Source organism: Neoarius graeffei, chromosome 3 (genome assembly GCF_027579695.1).
Source record: "Neoarius graeffei isolate fNeoGra1 chromosome 3, fNeoGra1.pri, whole genome shotgun sequence".
Taxonomy (NCBI): Eukaryota; Metazoa; Chordata; class Actinopteri; order Siluriformes; family Ariidae; genus Neoarius; species Neoarius graeffei.
This window is the reverse complement of record NC_083571.1, coordinates 49,572,312-49,592,673: the sequence shown is the minus strand read 5'-3', so window position 1 is coordinate 49,592,673 and position 20,362 is coordinate 49,572,312. Positions and strand designations below refer to the sequence as shown.

The 20,362-nt window shown below is 40.5% G+C and overlaps 1 protein-coding gene across 1 annotated transcript in view; it reads left to right on the top strand.

Annotated features, from left to right (window-relative positions):
• Window positions 1-20,362, top strand: part of casq1b (calsequestrin 1b) — a 70,343-nt gene that overhangs the window by 32,175 nt on the left and 17,806 nt on the right. The window contains exon 2 of the mRNA XM_060915932.1: window positions 7,498-7,591. Within this exon, the coding sequence (XP_060771915.1) occupies window positions 7,498-7,591 (94 nt within the window). The remainder of the gene's footprint in view (window positions 1-7,497; window positions 7,592-20,362) is intronic.

Below are 20,362 nucleotides of genomic sequence, written 5' to 3'. Positions count from 1 at the left end.
AATATCTTGAAAAATAAAAAAAGTTACTAAGAAAAAACATTTGATCTCATTCTTTAATGAGGCCCATTTTGGACCATGTTATCCTAATACATAATATTATGTCAGTTTTCTAAAAATTAAGCTGTTTTTTCAATCTTTGATTTGTAATATCTCAAGAACGGATAAACATATATGTTGTTCTTCATTCAATTCTGAATTCAGTGAGACCAGTTTCAAGCAATTTGGATTGAATTTGAATTTTCACCTGATATGCCTACTGTAATGACTATCACAGTGATTATTAGTAAATGCTTTGTTCTTTCATCTTTCAGTTGAACAGTCTCATTGATAAACAGCAGTTTAAAATGAAGGAGCTAAATATTTGACATGCTTGATAGATGAATAAAAATGCTAATTTAATGGTGCAGTGGGGATTATATTGAATCTGTAAGGAAATGATATCAACAGTAGTAGTTGTACAATATTACCTGAAAGAAATTAAGTATTCCTGATCTTTCACGTTGTTGTTTGCAGACATCGGGCAAAAGTCAGATTCTGTAAAGTGAAGGCAAATTTTTCCATGTCCATGATTGCTGCAATATCATTTTGAGAGAAAGGAACAGGAAAATGTCAATAATAGATCAATATATAGCAGTGCTGCCCTCATACAACACTGTCCTTTGAGTCAGAAAGAGAAGCAGCAGCAAGCTGGATCTGAGATGATGCCAGAGATGGCTGAGTCATGTGTGTAACTGGATGGTGGTGGGGTTAAGAAAATATGTGTACTAGTAATGGAAGCTTGATAAATGCTTAGAATCAAAACAAGAAAATATTTACATTTATTCATTGACAGACACTTGCAGGCAAGGCAGGTGACAATCCAATCATTTGGCTATTAAAATCAATGCAGAGTGTCATGCTAGCTACACTACCCATCATCCCCTACACATGACCCCACTGATCATAAATGCCTGTTCCTGATCGCACATAATGAAGACTATATTTAACCCTGTTTTTTGTATTTTCATTTATCTAATGTTTGTCATGGGTTATCTGCTGTCTCTGCGTTGATTGTCCCATTTTCATAGTTTATGTTTCATATCAATAGATCATATTTAGCCCCCTAGGTTCTGTATTGTGTATGCTTGTTTGTGTTTCGCTTGTAAATAAACTGCTTGCACTTGCATCTGAATTCCCTGACAGAACACTAGATACAACAATGGCTGCAACAAATATGCTAGAACTTGTGAAGGCCCAGAACTGCTTATTCATGAAATAAAAGCAGCAGTTCAGTAGGCTCGATGCCATTCTGGAACAACACCTGTCAGGAATTTTTTTGGGGGGAGAGGGCTCCCCCCTACCCTGCAGAGAACCCAGCAGAGGTTGTCTCCCCACCTCCCTACCCCACAGAGCTCGTCGCTGTGCCTCGTGGCTCTGCAGAGGATGTCTCTGTCTGTCCCTTGTAAGCAGGCCTCTTGGCTCTGCTCAAAATGTCACTCCACTCTCCGGCTGTGCTGAAGATGTCTCTACACTGCCTGGCTCTGCTGAGTACATCACTCCACTTCCTGGTTTGCTGATGTCACTCTGCTTCCATGCTCCACTGAGGACATCTCTCCCACCTCTTGTCTTACAATGTATATAGCTCCCCCCTCTGGTTTCACAGAGAATATTGCTCCCTCCTCAGGCTTCATGGAGGGCATCACTCCCCCCTTTTGCTCTGCAGTGGACAAAGCGCCACCTTCTGGCACCATCATGCCTGTTGCACCAGCCCTTAGCTCTGCTGAAGACTTGGCTCAGCCTCAGTACTCAGCAGAGGACACCACACTTCTAATGTGCTCTGCTTGGGGTATCACTCATTTTGGACCTCCTTGGCCAGTGAGCCTCCATCTTGGACATTTTGCCTCTTGGCCCAGGACCCCCCATACCTATAGGTTCTGTCAGATTTCCTGACACAAAGATACGAGTTCTACAAGACAAAGCTTCCGCCAATGGACCAGAAACATGCACACATTAGTTGTAGGAAAAACAGGGAGAGCCATGACTGAACATGAGGTGCTAGTATCCAAATATTATATAAATTAATTACAGTCCTCAAAAAAAAAAAAAAAACGTGTAACTCAAAGCAGTGTTGAGGATGGTGGATCTTGTTTGTTCTTGTTCTTTCTGTGTGGAGTTTGCATGTTCTCCCTGTGTCTGCATGGGTTTCCTCTGGGTGTTCTGGTTTCCCCCACAGTCCAAAAACACACAGGTTAGGCTAATTGGTGGCTCTAAATTGTCCATAGGTGTGAGTGTGAGTGGTTGAGAGGAGAAAACCTCTATAATAATCCAGTAGAAGGCAATGGGAAACCACTACTGTAATGTTCCCTAGATACTTTGATGGCTGAAGCCGTCAGAGCAGCCATGACACTGTAGTGATATGCCAAAATGGATGGATGGATTCATATTAGATGTGATATCAAGGCATATAAGCACTAACCAAAGTGCATACACACATGAAAACAGATGCAGTGTTATGTTGTCAAGCCACTCATGAGTGCTGCTAACGTCTTATAAACTCTTACAGCTTTTTAAGAACACTGATAGGACTACCTGAGTGCATAAATATAAGGTGTAAATGTGCCATATTTTAATGAAGTCATACCCTTCACAATGACAGTGGTTATGTATTGTGAATTGGCAATATGATAAATACTGAATAAAAACTACCCACTATAAACAATTAAGACCTGAAACAGCTCTGACCTTTTGTACACTTTGAAGCATTTAGCAAATGTCTTTTATTGCAGAACTTTAGTGTTTTCATTTTCTCCCTCCACTAACCCATTCAGTGGGATGTTCTCATTTAAAATTATGCTAATTTGAATATTTATACCTGACAAGAGGCTTTTTTTAATAGCAAGATCAGGCAAGGGTCATGAGTGATTCATCCTCACACATTCATCCACAGGCAGAATTACATTCATTTCCTTTTTGACATTTATTTCATTTCCTTTGTCCTGGGAGACTGTGAACAGAAAAATTCTACCACCGTTATTAAACTTTTAGACAGACAAGTGCTGTTTTCCTGCTTTGTGGGCAGTGTTTAAAACAGATGGTCTGTGTTTCTCTGTCACTTGCTGAATGCATGCTGGTGGCTGTTGCTCATGTGTGAGTCATTTAATCTGTCATCATTTTTTCTAGTGCCATAAGGAACCAAACCTAACTTCAAAACAACAACCAGTTGGTTTGTTCAAATCTGTTTAGAACCAAACTTCAAGGCAGTGCCATTTGGGGCCATAGTTTTTCATAACCAAATTTAACTTGTCATAATGTGAAACTATATAAAGGCAGAACAGTTAAAGATTATTTGGATTGTAGATTCATGAAAATTTTAAACCACTGTGTCAAAATCTGAACAGTATAGATAATAACATCTTCCAGATGCACTATGTCCCTTAAATTATGTTGTTTAATGCTGTGTAGGGTTGTATAGTTGTACCACTGTGACTTTTCATATTCAGTATGAATTGGAATTAATTCAAATGCAGCATTATCTAATGAAACTACAGTATTGTGCAAAGAAGCCTTTGACTATTTTTAAAACAATGCTGTATTATGGTATATGTCCACATGGAACCTTTCCATGGCAAAAGTTCAGTGAAGCTCAACTCATTTACATGGTTATTTTATCATTAGTCTTTGCCTCAGACACTCTATGAGCAGAGTTGTAATCATTTCAGGGCACAAGCTTTCATAATCTTAAGGTTATAATCTGATGCCTAATTGCACTTCTGTGTATATGTACAAACACACACATATATATTGTGATGACCTGGCGACTTGTCCAGGGTGTACTCTGCCTCTCGCCCATAGTCAGCTGGAATAGGCTCCAGCTTGCCTGTGACCCTGCACAGGATAAGCGGATAATGGATGGATATGTATGTATGTATGTATGTATGTATGTATGTGTGTGTATACTGTGTGTGTATATATATATATATATATATATATATATATATATATATATATATATATTTTTTTTTTTTCACAAATAAAGAAGTTAGTGGTGAGTAAAGGTACGGTAATATTCTTGTTTGTATGGATCCAATAAACCATGCATTTGTCATGCTTAAAGCACTAAAATATCTAGCAAAGTTACACTGACGAATCAATGCCACATACTGTCCTAATCATGAAAATATATTGTAGCTAACAAACCACAGTTATACAGGCACTATTACTTTGTGTATAGCTCAGGAGCTTGGGGGGTATTTAAACAGAATCTAAGACTTAAATGACAAAACACAAACAACATTTTGTGAGATATGATATCAATATGATTATTATTATCAAATTTCCTTGTGGTTAGACATTTACATTACTTTAATAGCATTTACCGTAGCAGACACTCTTTTCCAGAGCGACTTACAACATATCATTTTCCCCCACTTCTTTTTATTGAGTTTTAGTATAATCTGCATTACAAAATAACTGCACTTGTAAATTATACATTAGGTGTATAAATGACTTATAACATATCCAGAGCAGCCTGGGGTTAGGTGCCCTGCTCAAAGGCACTTCAGCCATTCCTGCTGGTCCAGGGAATTGAACCAGTGGCCTTTTGGTCCCAAAGCTGCTTCTCTAACCATGGCCATGACTTACCCATTTTCCCCATATTTCCAAAATAATGCAGCTTTTCAGCTAACAAGCTACTTTCCCATCAAGTAGCAGTGGAGCATGACAAAAGGCTACCTTTTCAAATAACTAGACAGACTCTGGTTATGGAGTACTCAACTGCATTCTTTAAAGATATAGATGAGAAACAGCAGAGAATGAGATTGTACAGCAATAAATGTGTTCATAATTTCAGTCAGTGAAATTTCGTTTCCTGATTGTTGTTGCACGTATATTTAATTTAAGGACACATTTCAGACAAAGAGTATAGGAGAAATAAAGTCATGTTGTTGCTGTTGCTACAATTTGCCATAAATCCTGCATGTACCTTCCTTGTTAACGGTTCCATTATCATGTGTGCTTTTTTCTCACTATCTATCTGGCCATATTTATTCATTATGTAAAGAGTCGTGGATGTGGGCTGCATATACTGTACTTGCATAGCCTTTAGGAGTTTTATGTTCATGAATTTTTTGCATAATGTTGTCAAATTGAGTAACTACAGTATGCATTTATTTGCTTCAACAACCCTGCTTCTTCTTGGCTGTATTGTGGGCCATGTTTGCTGTCTCAGTTCACTTGGTTACCTTGAGCTGCAGTGTCCTGAATAATTCTGTATTATGCTGACTGCGCCTTTCTGTTCTTTGGAGTAAAAAGACTCTTTTATTGGTTGTCCTAATCTAAAGAGTCCCCTAACTTCTCTCTGCAGTTGCTAACAAGCCCTGCTGCCCTCACCTATCAGGTATGTCCAGGCCCTCATCTTGTTCCCCCTTTTCTTTTTCCAAATTTCTCTGATTTTTTAAAATAATTGTCTTAAAGCCTGGCAAATTACTAAAGCTTGATCTGGAAAAAAAATCTGAATGGCATCCTCCTTTCTGTCTAGGAATGCTTTTTTTGGACTACTTTCATCTGTTCAGGTATTTTCTGATGTATTACAGTATATAGTTGTGAAATATGGAAGGAAACGGAGAGTGATGCTATTGGAGATTTTTTAAATGTGGCTTCTGGAATGTCATAAAAAGAAGCCAAAAATATGTCACTGTTAACCAATAAATCCATCCACCACTCCATCCATCCATCCATTGACTTATTTATGGATTTTAATTTATATTGTCCCATTACCACTAGATTGAGATGGATATATTGGTAGCAGTTAAATCTGAATTATACCACAGCACTGTAGAAGTCTCAATTCTCAGTAATTTCTGCTATACAGGTTTTTATTGTTTATATATGTGCTAATTCTAATAAGGCATTATTTTTATAGTAACGACATACACAGGGAATTATATGTCAGATGCTCCACATGCGTAATTGTTGATAAAATTATATTGGTTTATTCAGTGTTTTGGGAAGGAGTCTCCAGTATCAGTGCATTGTAAGAGTCAGAAGTAAAGCTATTACTTTATATTTTCAGACACTTGAAAGGGGTAAGACTTTGTGTTTTCTTTGCAATATGACTAGCTATGTTTGTGCAGGTATTAACTAACTTGCTTTTCAGATGTTCAACACCATTAAGTCTAACTATAAACTTAAAATTAAAATGTACAACTTGCCATTCTTTAATGAACAAAAAATTGTAAGTATTGGAAAATTGCTGTGGTATAAGAGGAATAAAACACTTTGGGCCAAGCTGTTATTGGAAAATAATTGGGTGATTATTTTTCTATAATGGCACATCTCAGGCTTTATTCCTTACAGAAAATTTTGAATTGTCTGACCTCTTATAAAATGTGCAAGAATTCAAATGTGCAAAAAAAGCAAATCTACGGGATTTCATACAAGTTAACCACTAACACAACTCCTATCTCTAACTTTCACCTTTTATTTGAACTGAGTGATGCAAATAAACAAATCTGAACCCAAATGTGAGACAAGATGAGATTTTTTATTTATTTATTTATTTTTTATTGTAAGATGAATTAAAGCCTGGAGTCCTACTGATGCTGGAGTTTCTTTGGCTGAAGTGAATAGATGACAGCGTCACACAGGAAAAAGTTGTGATAGTAAACATATTCTGTATGCAATAAACATTGATATTCATATTCAGGGGACTAAGGTGCATTCAAAAACAGGACAAAACTGGTCTTATATGAATAAGGGCCTCCGTAATTGGGGGGGGGGGGGGGGGGGGAGCAGGACAAAAGGTGTAGAGTTAAAGAAAAACATTGGTAATAAATCCACTGCCTTGCACCATGTTCAGTTCAAATGATGTGCTTGTTTGTCTCGACATACATGCCTACACATGTGTACTTTCCACAAGCTACACACTATCCCTTGTCCACCTGTCTCCATGTCTCCAGTCTTCAACACCTTCAAACAAATCTCACCCTTCAACCATGTGAACAGTCAGTCTTAGCCAAGAGGCTCTGGTATTGGTCAGAGCAACTGTCAATCAATGTTTCTAATTTTACAGTACATGCAGCCAATATTTGCCTGAATGGGTCCGACATCAGAGTAACAACTGAAAATGCAGTGTCTTGGTCTCAGTGTTGAGTTTATTATGGTATGGTGTCACACTGGTTTTTAGGAAGGCAGCATGTCATTACAAATAGTTGGAGTTGGGTGTGCTGTTGTCTTTATGGTGACCACAGGGCATGTGTGGTCATCACAAAATGCGATGATCGGGCTGTGTGTACAGTATATGTATCATGTGAATGGAAGGATGGAGAAACCAAACATGTAATGTTCTGCAGTAAAATATTTTGGGAGAAACATTCAGAAATGCACATGAACACAATTGTGAGTAGTTCAATAATAAGATGTCCCTCCTGTAAACCAGATTCCACATATTAGTTGTTAGTGGTGTGTTTTTGTGTGTCTGCCCAAATGTCAGTGTTACATTAACTCTCTGTTTTTGTGCAGCTTGCCGCCCAGGTGCTTGATGACTTTGACGATGAGGATATTGGATTCGGGCTGGTAGATGCAAAGAAAGATGTTGCTGTCGCCAAGAAGTTGGGTAATGTGTTCCTACCAGATCCACTAAACCCCAGCACAATTACACCATTATCAATTTACATACTCAGTCATTACCCTTTCCTCTCGGGTACATATTAGAATATAACAACAATATTAAAGAAATTACTCTTGAACCTTTGAACATTCCCAAAGTTAAAGAGCTGATACTGTATATAATGCTATGTTCATCACATGACATGGTTCCAGGGTTTTTTTTTACATTTTTTAAATTTTCATTTATTTATTTATTTATTTTTTGGTCGTGTTGCGAATCAAGAACTTAGTTATTTGGATTTATACAGTATGGTCCAAAAGTGTGGGAATTTTTTGACTGGAAAATTTAGAATATTGAAAAATGCATAACAAACTAAGGAAACTGAATTTCAAAGTTCAAGATTCTGCGGTATTTCTAGGTTGGTCATTAGCTCCTTTGTACAGGATTTAACAAGGTCAAATTTTCCTTGAGTCTTATCCCTTTCAGCAAGTATTCATGTAACACACCAATGGATTTGATATAAGACTGATCGTCAGGTTTTACACAAATTGATGGAGTCCATTTTGTGTTGATTGATGACATATGATCACAATTGAATCCATTTAGTTCCTGGGTGTAACAGTATAAAATTTTCAAGGGGGAGTAAATACTTATGCAAGTCACTGTATAAGCAGGGCGGTGTACTTTGTAAACAGAGTTGTTACATTTGGCTTAAAGCAGTATACTACCCTCTAGTGGCAGGATGACGAAACACAGCATATGTACAGTTGAACCAGGAGCAGGACAGCAATATCTTAACAATATGACTAAGTTGTCTAGTTCATAAGACTAAAACTCCTTTTTATCTGTAAAGCTTTTTATCTGCAAAGCTCCTTTTTATCTGTATTAGACTTTGGTGATGTGATATATATGCATGCAGCCTCTTCCATGCTTAAAAAGCTGGATTCTCTGTATCATGCTGCAATACATTTTGTAACAAATGCAGGTTCACGAACACATCACTGCACTTGATATGAATCTTTAGGTTGGCCATCTCTATATCAGAGGCAAAAATGGCACTTGTTGATTCTTACTCTCAAGGCATTGCTAGGTAAACTGCCAGTCTATATCTCAAGACTTCTAACTTACCACACAGGCACCTACAATACTAGGCGAGCAGCAAATAGGATGCTCCTGGATGTTCCAATGGTACAGTCAGAGCTTGGAAAAACTGCCTTCTCCTTTTATGCACCATCAATATGGAATGAGATGCAGGTTATCATTACATTAGAAGCACTTCCTACTGTAAATGCCTTCAAAGGAATGTTAAAATCTGCCCTACAGGAAACATGTAGCTGTTTTACCTGATGTGACTGTTGACTGTGACAACTTCATTTCTCACGTTCTTAATATTGTGTTGATTTTATGTATGATGTATGTATTTTACTGTACAGTGGGGCAAAAAAGTATTTAGTCAGCCACCAATTGTGCAAGTTCTCCCACTTAAAAAGATGAGAGAGGCCTGTAATTTTCATCATAGGTATACCTCAACTATGAGAGACAAAATGAGAAAAAAAAAATCCAGAAAATCACATTGTCTGATTTTTAAAGAATTTATTTGCAAATTATGGTGGAAAATAAGTATTTGGTCAATAACAAAAGTTCATCTCAGTACTTTGTTATATACCCTTTGTTGGCAATGACAGAAGTCAAACGTTTTCTGTAAGTCTTCACAAGGTTTTCACACACTGTTGCTGGTATTTTGGCCCATTCCTCCATGCAGATCTCCTCTAGAGCAGTGATGTTTTGGGGCTGTCGCTGGGCAACACGGACTTTCAACTCCCTCCAAAGATTTTCTATGGGGTTGAGATCTGGAGACTGGCTAGGCCACTCCAGGACCTTGAAATGCTTCTTACGCAGCCACTCCTTCGTTGCCCGGGCGGTGTGTTTGGGATCATTGTCATGCTGAAAGACCCAGCCATGTTTCATCTTTAATGCCCTTGCTGATGGAAAGAGGTTTTCACTCAAAATCTCATGATACATGACCCCATTCATTCTTTCCTTTACACGGATCAGTCGTCCTGGTCCCTTTGCAGAAAAACAGCCCCAAAGCATGATGTTTCCATCCCCATGCTTCACAGTAGGTATGGTGTTCTTTGGATGCAACTCAGCATTCTTTCTCCTCCAAACATGACAAGTTGAGTTTTTACCAAAAAGTTCTATTTTGGTTTCATCTGACCATATGACATTCTCCCAATCCTCTTCTGGATCATCCAAATGCTCTCTAGCAAACTTCAGATGGGCCTGGACACGTCTGGCACTGCAGGATTTGAGTCCCTGGTGGCGTAGTGTGTTACTGATGGTAGCCTTTGTTACTTTGGTCCCAGCTCTCTGCAAGTCATTCACTAGGTCCCCCCATGTGGTTCTGGGATTTTTGCTCACCGTTCTCGTGATCATTTTGACCCCACGGGGTGAGATCTTGCGTGGAGCCCCAGATCAAGGGAGATTATCAGTGGTCTTGTATGTCTTCCATTTTCTAATAATTGCTCCCACAGTTGATTTCTTCACACCAAGCTGCTTACCTATTGCAGATTCAGTCTTCCCAGCCTGGTGCAGGTCTACAATTTTGTTTCTGGTGTCCTTTGACAGCTCTTTGGTCTTGGCCATAGTGGAGTTTGGAGTGTGACTGTTTGAGGTTGTGGACAGGTGTCTTTTATACTGATAACGAGTTCAAACAGGTGCCATTAATACAGGTAATGAGTGGAGGACAGAGGAGCCTCTTAAAGAAGAAGTTACAGTCTGTGAGAGCCAGAAATCTTGCTTGCTTGTAGGTGACCAAATACTTATTTTACTGAGGACTTTACCAATTAATTCATTGAAAATCCTACAATGTGATTTCCTGGATTCTTTCCCCCCATTCTGTCTCTCATAGTTGAAGTGTACCTATGATGAAAATTACAGGCCTCTCTCATCTTTTTAAGTGGGAGAACTTGCACAATTGGTGGCTGACTAAATACGTTTTTGCCCCACTGTATGTATGCAATTTATGTTAATATCTGTGTGCCATCTTGGCCAGGACTCCCTGGAAGAAGAGATCTTGTATCTCAATGGGACAATTCCTGGATAAATAAAGGAGAAAAAAAACTGTTAAAAATCATTATATATAATCTGTGACAGGCGGCACGGTGGTGTAGTGGTTAGCGCTGTCGCCTCACAGCAAGAAGGTCTGGGTTCAAGCCCCGTGGCCGGCGAGGGCCTTTCTGTGTGGAGTTTGCATGTTCTCCCTGTGTCCGCATGGGTTTCCTCCGGGTGCTCCGGTTTTCCCCACAGTCCAAAGACATGCAGGTTAGGTTAACTGGTGACTCTAAATTGACCGTAGGTGTGAATGTGAGTGTGAATGGTTGTCTGTGTCTATGTGTCAGCCCTGTGATGACCTGGCGACTTGTCCAGGGTGTACCCCGCCTTTCGCCCGTAGTCAGCTGGGATAGGCTCCAGCTTGCCCGCGACCCTGTAGAACAGGATAAAGCAGCTACAGATAATGAGATGAGAGATAATCTGTGACATTTGTAATCCATGACAGATCTGTGACGCATGCAAACACAACCATTGTGGAAGAATGGTTCTCAAACCAGTCAGGCCACCAAACAGTCCACATTTTTGCAAAACATGGGCATAGAACAAAAATGTGGAATGTCTGTCGGCCCTGAAGACTGGTTTGAGAACTGCTGCCATAGAGGATATTACACAATGGTGCAAAAATATGAAGTTTATCTTCGAGTGGTGAAAATATTTCACGAGTGAGCGTAGCGAATGAGTGAAATATTTTTCAACACAAGAAGATGAACTTCACATCTTCAAGCCACCGTGCGATATTCTTTTTTTATTTTAGAGACACATCCACAAAAATATGCAAGTTAATCAAAAGAATTTTAATTTTGAACCAGTTTGCCATTTTGACAATGCGTGTTAAGGCAGCAGGAAAACCTTGGAAGTGGCATCACTGATATCCTCAAGAGTGAAGATATTGGAAAATATGTCACTCAGGTCCAGGGTGTATTTCATATGACAACTACAATTTTTTCAACACGAGAAGATAAATTTCATATTTTCAAGCCAATGTGTAATTTTCTTTTAAGCCTCACTCACAACCTGCCGTACATGCTACTACGGGCAGGCTACGACAAAAAATTTGGCAAAACCGTGATTGAGACTTGGGCGACACTTGCGTGTGTTCAGCGCCGTAGAAGGTTACAGACTGCCCGTGGAGACTTTTGGTCCTGCACATGCAAATTCTACAGGTCTTGCGACAAATCAAGAATGCATAGACTATGTACAGGACCCGTACTCCTTTTGTATGCCTGAACCAAGTCAGCAGCATGGCTAGTAGGGGCTTTTTGCGATGACAGTAAGACTCATGAGTGACGCATGATCATTGTACGAGTGATGTGCCTGAGAAATGCTACACAAGTATTCCACACTTGCTTCAGTGCCTTGAAAAAGTATTCATACCCCTTGAACTTTTTCACATTTTTCCACCTTACAACCATGAACTTAAAAGTTTTTTATTGAGATTTTATGTGATAGACCAACACAGAGTAGCACATAATTGTGAAGTGAAACGAAAATGATAAATGGTCTTCAAAATTTTAAACAAATAAAAATCTGAAAAATGTGGTGTGCATTAGTATTCAGCCCCCTGTACTCTGATACCTCTAAATACAATCCAGTGCAATCAATTGCTTTCAGAAGTCATCTAATTAGTTAATAGAGTCCTACTGTGTGTAATTTACTCTCAGCATAAATACACTTGTTCTGTGAAGGCCTCAGTGGTTTGTTAGAGAACACTGAAGAACAAACAGCATCATGAAGACCAAAGAACTCACCAGACAGGTCAGGGATGAAGTTCTGGAGAAGTTTGTCCGGAGTTTTTTTTGTTTTATTTTATTTCTTTTTCTATTTTTTTCTGTGTGTTTGTGTAGTTTGATGTTTGTTTGAGTGTTTTCTCCACCGGTTGTGGTGTAGCTCCGGACCTAGTTTTGGGCGTCGGTTCCCTCCAGGCCTTGGTTCGCCGTGGGCGATGCCTGCGCTCCCAGCTGTGGACTGCAGTGAGCTCGTTGCTCATTTTACATCATGGTTGTCCAGCGCTCTGCGCTTTAACGCTTGGCGTGATGTTCCAAGCGATGTTGCTTGGTGGTGTCGCGGCGGCTGTGCAGGCGGTTTGGGACACACCAGCGCTCTGCGTGGCGGAGCTTCTCTGCTCGCTTTGTGGATCCATGGCGTGGTGTTCTGAGCAATGTTGCTGACGGCGTCGCGGCGGCGATGCTGGAGATGTGGGACTTGTTTTCATGCGCCTTTTGGTGGGACTGTGGCTGCTACACCACGGGAATTACATCTTGACCCCTACTTGGTGGACTTTTTGCTTTTTATTTTTTATTTATTTTTTTCTTATTATATTTTTTATTTATTTTTTTCTTTCTTTGTCTATTATTGTAAAGCGTCCTTGGGTTTCTTGAAAGGCGCTATATAAATTTAACTTCGACTTTGAGTTTAAAGCAGGGTTAGGTTATAAAAAAATATCCCAAGCTCTGAACATCTCAAGAAGCACTGTTCAATCCATCATTCAAAAATGGAAAAAGTATGGCACAACTGCAAACCTACCAAGACATGGCCGTCCACCTAAACTGACAGAGCGAGCAAGGAGAGCACTGGTCAGAGAAGCAGCCAAGAGGCCCATGATCACTCTGGAGGAGCTGCAGAAATCCACAGCTCAGGTGGGAGAATCTGTGCACAGGACAACTATAAGTCGTACACTCCACAAATCTGGCCTTTTTGGAAGAGTGGCAAGAAGAAAGCCATTGTTGAAAGACAGGCATAAGAAGTCCCATTTGCAGTTTGCCAGAAGCCATGTAGGGGACACAATAAACATGTGGAAGAAGGTGCTTTGGTCAGATGAGACTAAAGTTGAACTTTTTGGGCTAAATGCAAAGCGCTATGTGTGGCGGAAAACTAACACTGCTCATCACCCTGCACACACCATCCCCACTGTGAAACATGATGGTGGCAGCATCATGGTATGGGGATGCTTTTCTTCAGCAGGGACAGGGAAGCTGGTCAGAATTGATGGGAAGATGGATGGAGTTAAATAAAGGGCAATCCTGTAAGAAAACCTGTTAGAGGCTGCAAAAGACTTGAGACTGGAAAGGAGATTCACCTTCCAGCAAGACAATGACCCTAAACATACAGCCAGAGCTACAATGGAATGGTTTAGATCAAAGAATATTCACTTGTTAGAATGGCCCAGTCAAAGTCCAGACCTAAATCCCATTGAGCATCTGTGGCAAGACTTGAAAATTGCTGTTCACAGATGCTCTCCATCCAATGTGGCTGAGCTTGAGCTATTTTGCAAAGAAGAATGGGCAAAAATTTCAGTGTCTAGATGTGCAAAGCTGGTATAGTAGAGACATACCATACCACAAAAGACTTGCAGCTATAATTGCAGCAAAAGGTGGCTCTCCAAAGTACTGACGCAGGGGGGCTGAATACTAATGCACACCACATTTTTCAGATTTTTATTTGTTTAAAATTTTGAAGACCATTTATCATTTTCGTTTCACTTCACAATTATGTGCTACTCTGTGTTGGTCTATCACATACAACCCCGATTCCAAAAAAGTTGGGGACAAAGTACAAATTATAAATAAAAACGGAATGCAATAATTTACAAATCTCAAAAACTGATATTGTATTCACAATAGAACATAGACAACATATCAAATGTCGAAAGTGAGACATTTTGAAATTTCTGCCAAATATTGGCTCATTTGAAATTTCATGACAGCAACACATCTCAAAAAAGTTGGGACAGGGGCAATAAGAGGCTGGAAAAGTTAAAGGTAAAAAAAGGAACAGCTGGAGGACCAAATTGCAACTCATTAGGTCAATTGGCAATAGGTCATTAACATGACTGGGTATAAAAAGAGCATCTTGGAGTGGCAGCAGCTCTCAGAAGTAAAGATGGGAAGAGGATCACCAAGCCCCCTAATTCTGCGCCGACAAATAGTGGAGCAATATCAGAAAGGAGTTCGACAGTGTAAAATTGCAAAGAGTTTGAACATATAATCATCTACAGTGCATAATATCATCAAAAGATTCAGAGAACCTGGAAGAATCTCTGTGCGTAAGGGTCAAGGCCAGAAAACCATACTGGGTGCCTGTGATCTTCGGGCCCTTAGATGGCACTGCATCACATACAGGCATGCTTCTGTATTGGAAATCACAAAATTGGCTCAGGAATATTTCCAGAGAACATTATCTGTGAACACAATTCACCGTGCCATCCGCCGTTGCCAGCTAAAACTCTATAGTTCAAAGAAGAAGCCGTATCTAAACATGATCCAGAAGCGCAGACGTCTTCTCTGGGCCAAGGCTCATTTAAAATGGACTGTGGCAAAGTGGAAAACTGTTCTGTGGTCAGACGAATCAAAATTTGAAGTTCTTTATGGAAATCAGGGACGCCGTGTCATTCGGACTAAAGAGGAGAAGGATGACCCAAGTTGTTACCTGTGCTCAGTTCAGAAGCCTGCATCTCTGATGGTATGGGGTTGCATTAGTGCGTGTGGCATGGGCAGCTTACACATCTGGAAAGACACCATCAATGCTGAAAGGTATATCCAGGTTCTAGAGCAACATATGCTCCCATCCAGATGACGTCTCTTTCAGGGAAGACCTTGCATTTTCCAACATGACAATGCCAAACCACATACTGCATCAATTACAGCATCATGGCTGTGTAGAAGAAGGGTCCGGGTACTGAACTGGCCAGCCTGCAGTCCAGATCTTTCACCCATAGAAAACATTTGGCGCATCATAAAACGGAAGATACGACAAAAAAGACCTAAGACAGTTGAGCAACTAGAATCCTACATTAGACAAGAATCCTATCCCTAAACTTGCGCAACTTGTTTCCTCAGTCCCCAGACGTTTACAGACTGTTGTAAAGAGAAAAGGGGATGTCTCACAGTTGCAAACATGGCCTTGTCCCAACTTTTTTGAGATGTGTTGTCATGAAATTTAAAATCACCTAATTTTTCTCTTTAAATGATACATTTTCTCAGTTTAAACATTTGATATGTTATCTATGCGCTATTCTGAATAAAAAATGGAATTTTGAAACTTCCACATCATTGCATTCCATTTTTATTTACAATTTGTACTTTGTCCCAACTTTTTTGCAATCAGGATTGTAAAATCTCAATAAGAAACTTTTAAGTTCGTGGTTATAAGATGGAAAAATTTGAAAAAGTTCAAGGGGTATGAATACTTTTTCAAGGCACTGTATTTGTGCGGTGCGCAAGACAGAAGTGCATTTCACTTTCTACCCCTATGTATGGTGTGCACGCAGCGCACGTGACCTGCACGCAGCGCACGTGACCTGCACGCAGCGCACGCGATCTGCACGCAAGGCACACGGCCTGCACGCGACATGAGGGGCAAGACTCTGGGTATATATATTGGGGAGGAACCAAGGAACTGATCATGTAGCGTGTAGCATTGTAGAAGGGAAGAAGACCACCTCATTTGCTGTTTTTATTTGAGTACAGTGGTGCTTGAAAGTTTGTGAACCCTTTTGAATTTTCTATATTTCTGCATAAATATGACCTAAAACATCATCAGATTTTCACACAAGTCCTAAAAGTAGATAAAGAGAACTCAGTTAAACAAATGAGACAAAAACATTATATTTGGTCATTTATTTATTGAGGAAAATAATCCAATATTACATATCCATGAGTGGCAAAAGTATGTGAACCTCTTGGATTAGCAGTTAATTTGAAGGTGAAATTAGAGTCAGGTGTTTTCAATCAATGGGATGACAGTCAGGTGTGAGTGGGCACCCTGCTTTATTTAAAGAACAGGGATCTATCAAAGTCTGATCTTCACAACACATTTTTGTGGAAGTGTATCATGGCACGAACAAAGGAGATTTCTGAGGACTTCAGAAAAAGTGTTGTTGATGCTCATCAGGCTGGAAAAGGTTACAAAACCATCTCGAAAGAGTTTGAACTCCAACAATCCACAGTCAGACAGATTGTGTACAAATGGAGGAAATTCAAGACCATTGTTACCCTCCCCAGGAGTGGTCGACCAACAAAGATCACTCCTAGAGCAAGGCGTGTAATAGTTGGCGAGGTCACAAAGGACCCCTGGGTAACTTCTAAGCAACTGAAGGCCTCTCTCACATTTGCTAATGTGAAGGTTCATGAGTCCACCATCAGGAGAACACTGAACAACAATGGTGTGCATGGCAGGGTTGCAAGGAGAAAGCCACTGCTCTCCAAAAAGAACATTGCTGCTCATCTGCAGTTTGCTAAAGATCACGTGGACAAGCCAGAAGGCTACTGGAAAAATGTTTTGTGGATGGATGAGACCAAAATAGAACTTTTTGGTTTAAATAAGAAGCGTTATGTTTGGAGAAACGAAAACACTGCATTCCAGCATAAGAGCCTTATCCCATCTGTGAAACATGGTGCTGGTTGTGTCATGGTTTGGGCCTGTTTTGCTGCATCTGGGCCAGGACGGCTTGCCACCATTGATGGAACGATGAATTCTGAATTATACCTGTGAATTCTAAAGGAAAATGTCAGGACATCTTTCCATGAACTGAATCTCAAGAGAAGGTGGGTCATGCAGCAAGACAATGACCCTAAGCACACAAGTCATTCTACCAAAGAATGGTTAAAGAAGAATAAAGTTAATGTTTTGGAATGGCTAAGTCAAAGTCCTGACCTTTATCCAATCGAAATGTTGTGGAAGGACCTGAAGCGAGCAGTTCATGTGAGGAAACCCACCAATATCCCACAGTTGAACCTGTTCTGTACGGAGGAATGGGCTAAAATTCCTCCAAGCCAGTGTGCAGGACTGATCAACAGTTACCAGAAATGTTTAGTTGCAGTTATTGCTGCACAAGGAGGTCACACCAGATACTGAAAGCAAAGGTTCACATACTTTTGCCACTCACAGATATGTAATCTCATCTCATTATCTCTAGCCACTTTATCCTGTTCTACAGGGTCGCAGGCAAGCTGGAGCCTTCCCCAGCTGACTACGGGCGAACAGCGGGGTACACCCTGGACAAGTCGCCAGGTCATCACAGGGCTGACACATAGACACAGACAACCATTCACACTCACATTCACACCTACGGTCAATACAGAGTCACCAGTTAACCTAACCTGCATGTCTTTGGACTGTGGGGGAAACCGGAGCACCCAGAGGAAACCCACGTGGACACGGGGAGAACATGCAAACTCCAGATATGTAATATTGGATCATTTTCCTCAATAAATAAATGACCCAGTATAATATTTTTGTCTCATTTGTTTAACTGGGTTCTCTTTATCTACTTTTAGGACTTGTGTGAAAATCTGATGATGTTTTAGGTCATATTTATGCAGAAATATAGAAATTTCTAAAGGGTTCACAAACTTTCAAGCACCACTGTATATGTTAATTTACCATGCAAATGCCAAATAATAAAACATGAGTATAAGGGAATAATGCATTTTATTACACTGTAAAAAAAACCCCAAACTAAATAGCCCAAGAGTTTGAGCACTGAAACACACTCTGACTCTGAGCTACTGTCCTGCTCCTACTCCTGCTGAGTGGTGGGATGGGGTGCCGGGATGTCCTTGTCCTTATCACTGAGCATGGCACAATGGCCTGACAGCAATGATGGGATTGCAATGTCCTCACTTCTGGGCGTCGTTAGCTGAAACATACAGGAAAATCAGCATATATAATATTAATTACATAAGCATATAGATCCTGAAATGAATGCTTAAAACATGTGTGAAAATCCCTCTGGCGGGGTGCTGTGCCTTCTGCCAGCTTGAAGGTATACTTCTCCCTGTCCTTGCAGGGCTCGTCGGTGCTGCTACCATCATCATCAAATTCTTCCTCCTCCTCCTCTGCTGTTTCAGGCTGGGTTACTTCACTTTTGTTCGCTTCTTCTTAGGTCCCATTTTCTAAACTTTAAACTGAAATTTAAAAAAATGTTCCCACAAAATATCCAATGTTCTTCAGTCGAAAGACAGATGCAGAACGCTGCAGACACGCTGGTTTTATACCCACTCCTGGCTTGCATCACACGCAAGTTATGAGTGATTGTAATGTGCTAATCACATGCGTCACACATGCTTCACAAGTGCAGCCTGAATTCGTAGCGCAGGAAACTGGTAAAATGCAAGTCTCACACACTCCACACTCACTGAACACACACTGATCACATGCGTCAGACATACGCTTTCCACGAGCTAACGGTGCGATTTTTCCCACGCCTCGAGGAAGTCAGGTGTGCAACCTGTACTTGACAAGTACTTTGCCCGTACTCCTCCCCCAAACTTTCCCCTGGGTTCACCGCAACCCTGCGGCATGGCTGCAAGCTACCAAACTACCAAACTACGAGCTACCAAACGTGCCCAAAACACTTACAGCGGGTTGTGAGTGAGGCTTTAGACACATTCACAAACAAAAAATATGCAAATTAATCCAAACAATTAATTGATATTCTCACAAGTGAGGATATTGGAAAATATGTTACTCAGTGTCCCAGATGTTGTTTGCATGAAAAATATGATTGGCATATTTCCCAGTAAAACACTCATGTCAATATAATAATGTAAAATATAATCCAATCAGATATATTGCATTTGGCTGTGTGTTGCCACAAGTGAGGCAAAACTAAATGTGAAGTACCTTACTGCATTTCTCCAAATATCATTATGTTCTTATTCTTATCTTGCTTGTCAGTCGTGCATGTCTCCAGGGCAAGACATGCAGCACATTCAGTCTTGCCCTTCAAATTAAGACAACCCTCAAAAGACAAGCTTGTTCTTGGTTATGGACTAATTACTCAGTCATAGGTTGGAATTCCTCAGGACCAAGATTATCCCTACACTGTTGATTGAAGAGATACAACTTAGCAATTAAAAAAAAAAAAAGTTTTTCACTTTCCAACATGACACAATCAATATCTGGTGGAATGTATTCAATTCTGCTGGTGTTCCCAGTATGCAGTGGTTCGTACCAAAAGTGGTCCAAGGAAGGACAACTGATGAGCCAGTGGCAGGGTCACGGGCAGCCAAAGCTCACTGATTCACATGGGACACAAAGGCTAGCCCATATGGTCCAATCCCACAGCAAAGCTACTGTCGCACAAACTGCTAATAAAGTTAATGCTGACACCTTTCTGTTAGCCATATATATATACACACACACACATATATAACACACACACACACATATATATACATACATACATACATACATACATACACATTATCTCTAGCCGCTTTATCCTTCTACAGGGTCGCAGGCAAGCTGGAGCCTATCCCCATTGACTACGGGCGAAAGGCGGGGTACACCCTGGACAAGTCGCCAGGTCATCACAGGGCTGACATATAGACACAGACAACCAGTCACACTCACACCTACGGTCAATTTAGAGTCACCAGTTAACCTAACCTGCATGTCTTTGGACTGTGGGGGAAACCAGAGCACCCGGAGGAAACCCACGCAGACACGGGGAGAACATGCAAACTCCACACAGAAAGGCCCTCGCCGGCCCCGGGGCTCGAACCCAGGACCTTCTTGCTGTGAGGCGACAGCGCTAACCACTACACCACCGTGCCGCCCACACACACACACACACATATATATATATATATATATATATATAAAAAACAGTTATTCCACGAAATCAAGTCGTATATGAGCTCATAGCCAATGAGGCGTGGA